This window comes from Dermacentor variabilis, chromosome 1 (genome assembly GCF_050947875.1).
Source record: "Dermacentor variabilis isolate Ectoservices chromosome 1, ASM5094787v1, whole genome shotgun sequence".
Lineage (NCBI taxonomy): Eukaryota > Metazoa > Arthropoda > Arachnida > Ixodida > Ixodidae > Dermacentor > Dermacentor variabilis.
Window position 1 is genome coordinate 196565801 of NC_134568.1, and position 12799 is coordinate 196578599.

Below are 12799 nucleotides of genomic sequence, written 5' to 3' on the forward strand. Positions count from 1 at the left end.
TCAATAAAAGTTTTCACTCACTCACTCACTCAACCCCCGCAAGCTAAGTAAGGGGAAGCGGATCAATCACAGACGCCGGTACCAGCCTCTTCAGCCGGTTATCTGCTTTCACTGTTCTGGCTCGGCCCCATCGTACATCTCTCCACTTGAGCGTCCTCCTCGCCTATTGTCAGCCGATTCGTTTAGGAAGTCTGCTCAATGTAAGCAATGCTGTTCGCTTTAAAAGTAAAAAGGTGACCTCCTATAAACGAGGAGCGCGTTTCATTGGGCTTTTCAAGCAACCGTTACCGCCCGATGTTTGCGTGGGCGGTTACGTAAATTTGACGTCAGGAGTTCGGAATAAAAACAGATTGGAATAGTTTTACGTTATAGGGCCCCTAGATTCCTTCTTGAGTTATCATCACTTACGCGTTACTTCAAATCGTCATCGCCTGCTTTCATTTGTTTATCGTTCCATGCTGTGCGTTACCTGCGCAATTTGTTTTTTAACATATTGGAAAAAAAGGGAAGTCTCAGCATGAGAATGCCCCTCGTCTGCACTGTTCGAATTCAATGGTGGACAGACAGATAATGCCCGACAGAGGAGACACGCCTATAACAGACAGGCGTACCAAATGGCTTGCGCCAAGTATGTAGTACACAGATAGCGGGGAAGTCACAGTATTGCGATATTGAATTAATAACAATAAGCGGTGCGGGCACGTAACATTTCCCAGCCTCCTGTGTATTAAACGAGGAAGCATTGTTATTACGATCGGCCTGCGGGGGATGGCGATCTTAGGAGAAGCACCCTCCGAACCCTTCCAAGCCCGCTGCGACGACTCGCTTTGTAAAGACAACAATGCGCCGCCTCAACAGCCCAACGGGGCCAGCATGTCTAGCCCTGTTCGGCGGGCCGAGTATTGTTAGTTGATTCGCTGTCGCCTTCACTGTTTGCTTGGAGCAAGAGAACTCCTGGAAAAGGATGTTATGCGGTGCTTTCTCATGGGCCCCAGAAGTCGTCACAGTCAATGGACAGACGCGGCGGCTACTGACTGCGGGGTCAGCTCTGGGATCAAGCGCCTGCTATCACGTTCTCTCCGTTCCTGGGAACGTTGCTTAAGACTTCTTCCTTGATCTGTAATAGTACGTGTTGGGTCGACAGCTTCGCCCTGAATCCTAACGTACTGTGGGGGTATAATTCGTGAACCTCTATGTATTGTTGTAGCCTTCTCGCGACCACTCTTTCGTACAACTTGCCAAGGCATGATGAGAGGGAGATGGGTCTTAGGTTTTCGATTTGTAGCTTTTTGCCCGGTTTTGGTATCATAACTACCTCTGCATGTTTCCAATCCTCGGGGACGGTCTCCGCTGCCCAGTGCTTATTGAGGAAGTCGGTTAGTTCTGCGACTAGGTCGTCACTGAGATTGCGGATGAGTGCGTTGTTTATTTTGTCCGCACCCGCTGTCGTGTTTCTAGTTGTGCTTCTGATTGCTGCATAGGCCTCTTCATGAGTGATGGGTCTGTCTAAGCTTGGATTTTCTTTTCCCCGGTAATCCCCTGTATACGCCGCCGGGTTCGTGTCCCCGAAGCATTTGACACGCACTTTGTACAAGAGTTCCTCGTCGGTTCCCTCGAATTGGTGGATTAGCCGGTATATTGCTTTGTTATTCTTTGCCTTGGTTTTAGTCGGATCGATAAGCGCTCTCAGGATTTACGATGGAAGTTCCCGATTATTTGATAGGTGGGCTTAGGTATATGTGTCGAAAGGCAACAAGCCCGGTGTCCTTGCGCTATTTGTACACGACACCACATTAAATTTTCTTTTGCTAGTGTCACTACCCACTACCCATCACTATCCTATCACCACTACTCACTACCGTATCACTACCCCTTAACGCGTGGCACTTTCATTTAGAAATATTCTAGGCTCTTTGTAGGGTTACTATGTCTTGATAATTATTTGTGAACATCTGTGATATAGTTCTGTTTTTTTCATGGGACAATAAGTAACCAGCACCTTCCTCTGGTGCCATGATCTCTTTATATTATTGTGATAGTAAAAAGGAAAACAAAAATTATGCAGATCCCCCGCACTGTGAGAATCGATGTAAGCGAAGCTTTCCGTGCTGGATGCTTTGATTGACAATAATTAGTGGTGATGCTGACGTCTAAAGCTTGATTTCTTCAACGTTTAGGCTAACACGAGAGTTGTGAGTCGATGTTAAACGTCACCTTGCGTGCGCCACTGCTGTTTGTCTGCGTAGTACACAGCGCACACAGGGAGAGGTGTTTGCTTGAGGCGTTGTTGTGCGCCATATTTTATAACCTCTGAAAGGGTTGGGCGTTGTCATTTCCTCACATGGCACATCGCTTTGTGGCAGAAGTATTAAACTTGAATTGAATTATGGGGCTGTAGGTGCCAAAACTACACTCGGATTATGATGCAAGCCGTAGTGGCGGAATCCGGATTAATTTTGACACCGTGAGGTTCTTTAACGTGTCCCAATATCTAAGAGCACGTGCGTTTTCTACTTCGTCCCCGTCGAAATGCGGCTGCCGCGAGTGAGATCAAATCCACGACATCTAGCAATGTCATAGCCGCAAAGCTAACGCGGCGTGCACATAAGTGTTGATTTGACGGTAGACCGCTTCCGTAGTGTCTCCTGGACCCTGCAGTGCGCTTTAATTAATGCGGCTCTGCTTCGCACGCCCCGCGTAAGTTGCCCGCTTGACATATTTGCATGACGTTTATTTTTCAGAAATAGCAGCAGCGTACTGTACCGCACCTTGAACTTAAGCTTGTCCTGTTTCCCCGCAGCCGCTGTCGTATAGTAGTCGGGTTTCCGTGCCTTTTCACGTGACCTCCTTTCCCCCTCTCTTATATGAGAACTGCCTCTTCTCCGCCCTCTCCTTCTCCTCCTCTCTACAGTTCTATCTGCGTACCCTCTGGCCTCGCACGTTAGTAGAAAGGGAAGTGCTGCAGTTTCTGCAGTGCTTCTGAGGGGTCACGGTTAACTACAGCTGTCAAGCGGCTAATGTGGTGACGGCCAGGGAGCCCCAGAGGGCATTGTGCACATTCGACGTGGTGGGGTGAAAACGAGTTTCTCCCGTCGCCTTTCCTCTCTGACTCGCGCCTGTCATCTATAGACCGTTTCATCGGGCGAGGGGGATAGGGCGCGCGGAGAACCTTTCCTCCTCTCTGGCTTGGGCGATCCCGCGCGGCGCTGTTTGAAGGTATTGCTGTCGCGTGCTGCGGAACGATTTCGAGATACTTTAGATCTTACTTTGTGAAATTTACGCCATGTTCGTTCATATAAGGTCGTCAGGGAAGCCTTTCGGTGCATCGGTAACTACTGTAGGCAGAAATATGTCTTGAGGGCGCAAAAATGTGACGCGCATAATCAGCCGCGGTGTAGGCGCATTATCAGTCGCGGTGCGTGTATGTGTTCTTTACTATTTTGATTATATCGATTTTAATTGAACAAAGAAAACCGGCGTCTCTGTATTACCAGCATTAAATGGCAAATCAGCTCATTGTCTAATCGGTTGGCGTAGGGAGTAAAACATAAAACATAAGAACGCATGCTCGTGCACGGCCAACCTAAGGCAACCACGAAACATCTGAGTGGCAGGCGCTATCAAATATTTGTGATACACTGCCATCGTTCTCACGCATTGCAAGTCTAGTATGCTCGAAATTGCCATATGTCTACGCTAGCCTTGCTGCATGAGGCCCATGGCGCTGCTCAACACAGCGATCACTGCGTTTGGTGAGCCAGCACGATACATATATAAGCTGTGTGCTTCGGCATTGCCTTTTTGGCCTGTATACAGCCATAATATATGAGAGGGTTCGCATAAAGAGAATGCGATGGCTATTTTTGAGCGCGAAATTTCCGTAATACGTGTGAGTGCGTCGTAGAGAACTGAACGAACACAACTGAAAAAAAATTCGGTTATCATCCTCTTTCTCTAAAAAGCAAGAGAGAACAGGCTAACGCCGCACAACGTTTATAAATATATTACCGCTGATGCCATATGCTTTGACCATGCGCTATATAGAACAAAGATATCTGTAATCCAGCACCTACTACTGCTTAGGACGCTCGCGCAGTTCGTAAACGGTCGCTTAGCTGGACAAGCTTAATTCAGACTGTAAGGTTGCTGCCATTACTAGCCAAAACTATTTTATTCATGGGTGGAAACCTCATCCATCCAACCCTTAGCCACGCAATGTAACCTGCAGCGAACAGTTTGAACGCTTGTCAAAGTATAACAGCTCCTATCGTAGCAGAACGGTACCCACGCTGCTACGATCGTCGCGTATGTTTCATGGCTCCTAAACCGCAGCTTATAAATAGAGGATAATACTGCAATAAGGTCACATTAGTGATTGGAACATTCGTAAATACACAATTGATCTCCGAGGTTGACTGTAGGTTCAAATATGCGCGCACACATCGCGCTGCGTGTTCTGTCCACCTCAACGCTCAGCAGAAATTCCGACCATGATGCCATAAACCACTTCAGCACGTCTCACAGAACCGTTTACCACGTAGAAGACGCACGTCATACTAAACAGACCGCACGACTGGGAAAACAAACGCCAGAACCTACCGCCGAGCGTATACCTGCCATGCAAAAGACCGCTTTCACCCAAGCCAGTATGGCGCTGCTCATAGGCGGCGCCACTGCGTTCACAATATGGCGGCGCCTACGAAAAAACGGTCTATATACACGCTCTGAACCACCCCCCTACGCGGTGCGCGCGACAGCAGCAACAGCCGTGGGAAAGTCGAAGGAAGAGGCAAAGAAAGCTTCGCTTTAAAAACAAAGAATGACATTCAGGAAGTTGCACGGTCAGCTTTATGCATAGCGCTCGTGACAGCACCGCCAACGATTAATTTTGAATTATTTTCCTCTACAGAAAGTTTAAGCGAATAATTAAAGGATGAGAACAGAGGACATATTGAGTCTCTACGAAGTAATGCAGCGGATGTTGCAGAAGAACCGATTAACTTTCTTGTATACAAACGCCGAAAAATTAATTCCAGTTTCAGATAAACACCGATTAGAGTACGCCAAATTTTAAAAAGAAAAGTCGCAAACGCTGAACCCAGTAGGTTTTTTGACTAAGAATGTAACTGTAGACTGCTCCTTAAATCTAGAAAAGGAACTTAAAAGCGTCGTTTTGTCACCTCCGTTTACAGTAGTTTGCCTCGTTTGGATGTGAACCCCCCCCCCCCCGAACGTCGCATTTCTTCTTCCTTCCTTACTATATCTCCAAACTTCTATTCCCTCTGCTCTTTGTCACCTTCTAAAAAACATGTCATCCCATACACTTATTTTATTCTTTTTATTATAAGATTACCCTCTTACTCTGTCCCTTTTGGTGACGTCCGAAATAGGATAATGTATATTTTAAGATGCAAGAACCTCTGAAACAATAGAAAAAAACTTTATTGACAGGTACCCGGAGTTCGGACTGAAACTTTCTTAAGCGGAGTATCATTATTTCTTCCTGAAGGCAAGGCAGACACGCTGGTTTTGGCAGCGTCTTTGGCAACGGTTTCTGGCTTGTGGCTGGTTGGTACCTTTTTGTCGCTGAAGGTGCCGCACCCCATGTCAAACCTACCGAATAGAGCAATAATCGTTGGCTAGCAGGCGGCTGCCTTTTCACCACCAGTCCCATCCACCATGGCCACCGCCACCACCGCCGCCGAAGCCACCACCGCCGCCGCCAAATCCACCGCCACCGAATCCGCCACCGCCGCCGCCCCCGAATCCTCCACCGCCACTGGAGATGGTGTAGGTGAGCACCGGCTTGAGCGCATGCGTCACTGTCGTAACGGGCTTGGCGACGTAGCTGACCACGGGCTTGGCAACGTAGCCGACGCTGACCACGGGCTTTGCGATGTAGGAGACGGATGAGGTCACGACGTGGCCACCGCCGCCGCCGCCAAAGCCCCCGCCACCGCCAAAGCCCCCGCCACCACCAAAGCCACCGCCGCCGCCGAAACCGCCTCCTCCTCCGCCGCCACCGAAAAGCCCGGCGGATGCGACTGCCACGAGGGCAGGCAGCACGAAGATCTGCAACGAAAGAACGGAAGCACGCTGTGAACCACGATGATTTGCCAGAACTTTGAAAGGGCCGTTTACAGCGAAGTTTGTGCGAATACACAGGAATGACACTGAGTATTCTTTCTGGTGCGCCGTAATGAAAATTGTTGCAGCACACAAGAGGTCTGGTGCTACTTTTGCATTCTACCGGCGTGTATTTGACTTGCATTTCTCGTTTAGCCGTTGATGTGTTCCTTCCCAGACAAGTTGCTAAGCTATTCCATTTCGTTCCTCGGCCACCTGAGTTATCTATGGGGACTGTAGGCTATCTATGCAAATGTAAATTTTGAAATTGCGAACTCAATGTGCCGCGCAAGTACTACTCAGACTACAGCACACCATGAAATGCTGCTTCCTAGCTTCAGCGTCCGTGTTTATTCAGCTTAACCTAGCTTCACCTGCATAAAAACATTATTAACTGGTTATAATATTACAGGTTTGTAGCTAAGGTTTTTAGTAAACTACTCAATTACAATGACAGCTGCTCAACACTTATTGGTATTCAAAGTTTATCACATCTATGTCACTTTAATTCCCGAAACACGACTTTGCAAAACCATAAAGTTTGTCTGATGAATGTTTTGACCTCAGCTGATCCACGTGGTTCCTGACATGCTGGTACATTTTCACGGACTTCAGTTCTTAAACATCCCTTAAATTCAGCACGAAAACATTAAGCAAAGTCAAAGGGCGTGCCTTTTAAGATGACGGTTTTCTCTTTCACATATGTGACTATGACGATACAGATATAAGTATGCTTTAATTCCACACAATGACATTCCAGTGATTAGTGCGACGCGAAGAAACATGTAAGTGTTTCAGTAATAGATCAATCGTTCTGGCGAGTTGAGTGGCGATAACATGTCGCGTTGAAATATAACCGACGCCTGTAAGTTTTCCTTCCTATAGCGCACATGGGAGAGAGAGAGAGAGATAAATTGGGTGGGAAAGACAGGGAGGTTAACCGGAAGAGATTCTGGTTCGCTACCTTGCAATGGGGGACGGGGAAGGGGAAATGAAAGACGGGGAGAATATGGGGGCGGCGAGATAAAGCAAAGGCACGTGAAAAAAGTAGAGGAGGTGGGGAACGTCGGTATGAACTCACGTCAAGCACCTTGCTCATGCCCCTTTCCACTATCTGGCATCAGTGTCAGAAGACCGACCACGTGCCTTTTTTTATCAGACGATACTGCCCTTATCGTGTATACCTTCCATCGGATTACACAGCTGCAGCGAGAGTTTTGCTTCCCCCATGGTGCTTGACTATACCGCATGTTCGACTGACGGCACCAGGAATTTGAACAAAGGCATTGCTCTCATCATCGCGCACGAGAAATTCCGAATTACCTCCAGCATTATATTATCCCACCCAGCATTATAAGTTAGTCAAGAGAACCATGCCGCTACCGAACAAGGCACTCAATAAAGCACAAGAAGTCACGTACAGGCGGCTTCGGACGGGCACCTACCCATGCCCGGCCTTCCTGCACAACATCTTTCCGGGCGCGCACCCTCACAATGCGAGTCGCTACTGTAAGGATATAGCTAGCCTTGCTCACATACTCTGGGGTTACCCCCTGGCGCCGGCGGCCAGGACCACCAAGGAAGACTGGGATCGAGCTCTGCGTAGCTCGGATCTTGAAGCACAGCTCTGGGCTGTCCATCGGGCCCGCGACGCGGGCATGGTCTCTCTGTCCCGACGTGGAGTCGGCCCGCTGCGCACTAATCGCGCGCACCGACGGACCTCAAGAAAGTTATTCATCCATCCATCCATCCATCCATCCATCCATCCATCCATCCATCCATCCATCCATCCATCCATCCATCCATCCAGGCGAGTATTCGAGAGACATCGGGGACTCCATATTGTTGCACTGTTCGCAGCCTCCACAGCACCGCAATAGATAAGCAGACCGGGATAACGCAAAGCTTTTCCTCGTGCTGGCTGCAAGTACTAAGGCGCCAACTTTGACGCAAGTGCACGCCTCCAACAAACAAATGCAGGCAGAGGATTACGAGATCACCTTCCGTTCAAGAATGCTACATCCCGTATCCACCACCCTTCCACTGTATTGCATAATAAAGAAGTATGATTTATGTTTTCCATGTTGTGCATATGTGCCTTGACTTGCCATTTCTGTTTTGCGCGTATCACGCACCCTTTTAAGTGTCTATTGCTTTCTGTGCAATAAATCCTTGAACCGAAAAAGAAGTGCATGCGTTGTCTGCTACCTTTCTACCTCGTCAGACTCGTGCTGTTTATTTCCAAAGATGTTCAATCTGCACCCTGTATGCTCAGTTAGAAGCACCGGAACAAACGTCCAAAAGTACGCAAAGTTATAAGCATGTTGCCTTGTTCAGCAAAGAAGATCAGTACAGTTTGGGGCAAGCCTAACAAGAATAACATGGACACCATTTTAAAAATGTTCCAGCTAGAAAAGTTCATCATCAGAAAATGCGCCTAACGCACAATGAGGCTACCCCGCATCTTGCAGCAACGCGCTGTCTTAACAGACAATGTAAAATAATGGGAACAAGCACATGTCGGGATGCAGGTTTCGATTCTACGTAAATTTCGGCGCACGATTAATTAATACATGACCAGTGTATTCTGACACACGGAGATTAAGTACTCTCTGATCTCCTACCTGGTGACGCGAAAGTAACGTTTATAGCTCGTTGCATATTTCTTGCGATAGACACAACCACCATTTCAAATCATTATGGGAGTTACGCGCTTGTCTGACAGCCCTTTTTGGTGGGGTTGACAAAAGAAATTAATGAGCGTGCATCCCACTTTCTTGACGAGCCTGCTGCACTTACTGTCACTGAAAATGCCGGCCGAAAAAAGAATGGCAAAGCACAAAGTGCCATCCAATGCATTCTCTCTCTGTCCGACTTTATATAGCCCTCGGGAATAATCGCGGAAAGTAACTAAACGTCATGAAGTTATTTTGTTCATGCGTCAAAAAGCCATGACAATTGGCACGTCAGGTAAGTGCGTTGCAACGGCGTCATTTGCAAGGTGTCTCGCTCCGTTCTTTCGCAAATGACTGTTGTTTCCGCCTGACATGCTCCCGCTGCGGAGAAAAAACAATCATGTGTCTGCTCGACCATGACATCTCTTCTCCTGAGCTCGGTGAAGTGGCAAAGCACTCTATAACCGAACGATTGGTACTCCGTTAATTAGCAGCGATTGTATGTGTCAACATGGCTAACTACCTCGAGGACAAAGGAGAAAAAATAACGAGAGCGATGAAACAGAAAGAAACGAACCGACAACCGACCACCCGAGGTGAACGTGAAGTTACATCCTCAATGGTGGGCTTTGCCGCCGCGCACAAGTACCGGAACTGCGCTGCTCTTCACGGCATGTGCACCTTTTCCTGTGAGTGAAGCTTCGTGCCTCGCGGTAACTCTGCCGCAGCGTGAAGAAACTCAGCTAAATTTTGCCGCACAATTTCCTTAAGGTGCAATGGTGCGCAAGTCCGCGAATTTCGCCTCAAGCTGACGGCTGGAAAACGTCGACTTACGTGTACTGAGCGTATCGCTCAATATAGACGAGACCATGCGCGGAACAGCTGGGAACCAAGAGAAAGAAAGAAAGAAAGAAAGAAAGAAAGAAAGAAAGAAAGAAAGAAAGAAAGAAAGAAAGAAAGAAAGAAAGACGCTACCCCATCTTCAGCCCTTTCGTCGCCGTTTGGAGCGCGGCACGCAGTGGGAATAGAAATGCGCTTGCTGATTAGTTCTACGTCTCATCTTATCCAGAGATTTTACAGCATAGTGGATAGATTTAAAGTAGTCCAGTTTTCAACCATAATTTTTGCAGACATTCTAATAAGGCTAGCATTCCGTAAGATAAAGAAAAAAAAGAACTTCTTGCAAATTATAATTTTGAATGAGCAAAATTTGAAAAAAGGCTTCAGCACACTCCATCGAGGTCGGATGTAGCATGCCCCAACCTTGGTAAGAAGCTTCAAGTGCCTAGAATGCACTGTTCAACTGACAAAAAGCTGTAACTATAGGTAATTTAGATCTCACAAAGCCTGCGCAAATTTCCACAAATGTCGCTTTCAAAATCTTGGGCGTTTCTCCAGCTGAGAATCTTTTTTTTTTTTTTGCTAACATAGTGTAGAGACGCGAACAGAGAATGCCGTGATTCTTCTGCTAACCTCCCCATATTTATATCATAATAAATGTCTATCTCGCCCGTTCAGACTGAAGTTGGTCGATACTCTGGTGCATCTTGAGTAAAAGGAGAACATGTTTGCGATGAAGTGTTGGAAGCCGCGTCAAGGCTAACTGCAGAATAGGTGCGCATGGTGGCACACTCGAACAAAAAAAAAAAAGAAGAACGGGAACTCAACGCGAAGGTGCTACAACTGCGTACACGATGGAAGAGGCTGCTCTAGAAAAACCTTTTGCAGGTTCGGTTCCGCCGCTGGCTGCTTCCGAAGCACTCCTAGAGATGCACTCACAAATCCCGGGAGAGATGTGCTTGTACTCACACAGGCGCGCATGACTCCCAGCTCAGCAGGCCAGTGGTGACTTTTGACCGGGCCCCGGTGCCTTTATATACGGGACGCGACGTGGTGTCGTCGCGAGAATGAGGAGGGCGGAAGAGCAAGGCACAAAGCGAGCGAGAGGTGGAAGTGCATGGTCATTACGCGAGCCTCACGCATCCCCGCGCTGGCAGCCTCCTCCTTCCCCCACTTCGCGAATCGCTTCCTGTTGGCCGAATTCTCCTCGGCGACGTCAATCATGAAAGGGAACTCGCGGGAAAATTCGATGTGCATCTCTCGGCTGTGCCGCGTTCATCGAGGAGGAACTGGTTTACCAGGAGCCGGCTGCTGCGCGTGCAGGAAGCGCTCCCATGGGAAGCGGCCGGAAGAGAGCGCGTAAACACGGAGGGTAAACAGCCTCTCGGCCGTTACGCAACGGGCCACCGCGGGGATCGCGACACGCACTCTCCCTCGTCCGATCTCTCCACCCCACGGCCCCCGCGCTGCCCAATTTGGTCGATGCCGCGCTCTAAAAAAAAAATGAAAAAAGAAGAATGAAAAGAGGGGGGGGGGGGGGGGTAGGCGCGTCGGCATCCGTCCAGCATCATTACCCTCATGGACGCACGAGGGCAGCCGCGAGTCTTCTCCACTTTTTCAGGCAATGATTGCGACTGCAGGGACAAACGCGTGGTTGCTCGTGTAGCAAATATCGCGCGAGGGGACGGGAGGGGGGGGGGATGTCAGGCTTGCTATTTTGGTGCGCTACCATATTTTGAAGGACCAGTAGAGCATGGAACCCACAGGTTAACGGCTGCCCCCGTGCGCGCCAGGGGCAGTTCCGTGGTGGTTGCCCAGTTCGCGCAGCACTTCGACGTGGGTATCAGAGCGCGACCGAGATGAACCGATCTTCCTCGGGCGTACGGTCTTCATAGCGCCCTGCTGGAACTACCTTTCCGCCTTCACTGTCACTGCGAAACCAAGCGTAAATAATTTCAATGACACCGATTATCGTGCGTTCTCCTACATTGTATGTGGCTAAGCAATGGCTTCCGGAAAAGGCGCTTCTGATTATCAGGCAAAACATTTTGAACGTCACTTTAATGGCACGGGTCTCTCTTCCCATTTAGAGTTGTTTGCGAGAAAATTTCTCGTATAGCACATGTGAGCTAAATGGAAGGTGGCCAAAAGTGAAGGTGGGTCAGCCTATTGTATTATAGTCTCGCTATCGTAAATAAAAAGCCCGGGCACTGTTCATTTTTCACCCGTTAACTGGTTTTGTTTACGTATATTCGGACACGCATATAGCGCGGATCTGGAATATACGGACGTGAAAGAGGAAGGCGAAGTAAGTGCCAAATATTGAAACCACTGAAATTTGGAGGCGCTTGCCGCAGTGAAGAATGATTGGAGAATTAACCAGGGGTTCTATATCTATACCACAGCTTCTACAAGCTTCAATGACTTCTCTTTCAGCTCGTCAAAGCAGCGCATCTCGAAACGAGCCAGAAGTTGTTCGAAAATGACTGCCTTCATAACGGTCACATCAAATAAAGTGATGGCTATATACAGATAGGCCTGCTGGTGATCCGGCATGCTCGGACGGATCGTGACTAGCGCTCTCCACGCAGGGAGGTCAAATTAACGCGAACGAAGGTATGTCCCGGCGCCCACCGGAACTCGCAACTGCGCGCACCGGGCGCATTTAAGGACAAAAACCATGCTACGCGCAGGAGCATAATTCTTGCCCTAACTCGGCTCAGCTATACATATTGGCTGTACACCGTACTCTTCGTGCACGTGGCGGTTGCTTCATAGGAGGATTTTGCATAGTACAGTTCACAAGGGCCCCCATCTAATCGCGCAGCGGCGCGGCCAAGCTCCACCTTACACTGTCGCTGAAACGGCACCTTTTTATTTAGTTAGTTAGTTTAGTGTACAAGGTTCCCATTAAATTATGTACGCCTGCCAGCGACGCTGAGGCTCACAGCCAGCTAACTGGTACGAGTAATTACTTCTAGAAATAGTGCTGCAGTATGAAGACGTGCATAGCTAGGATGCCCCCGCAAACTAAGGAAAGGAAAAAATTTTAAAAAAGGGCTCCCAGATACCAACGGTGTTCTGTCGGCAGTTACCTTCCGCAAGTTAGGGCGCTTTTGTTAGCCTTAATTAGCCATATTTTATTAACTGAATTAATA

At 48.4% G+C, this 12799-nt stretch overlaps 1 protein-coding gene across 1 annotated transcript; it reads right to left on the reverse strand.

The window, feature by feature from the left end:
* Nucleotides 1-5421: 5421 nt before the first annotated feature.
* On the reverse strand, nucleotides 5422-7766 carry LOC142557654 (uncharacterized). Its single transcript, XM_075669691.1, has 2 exons — nucleotides 7572-7766; nucleotides 5422-6072 (listed from the first exon to the last, which is right to left on the reverse strand). The coding sequence occupies exons 1-2, from the start codon at nucleotides 7764-7766 to the stop codon at nucleotides 5659-5661; spliced, it is 609 nt and encodes a 202-aa protein (XP_075525806.1). The 3' UTR covers nucleotides 5422-5658.
* Nucleotides 7767-12799: the final 5033 nt, after the last annotated feature.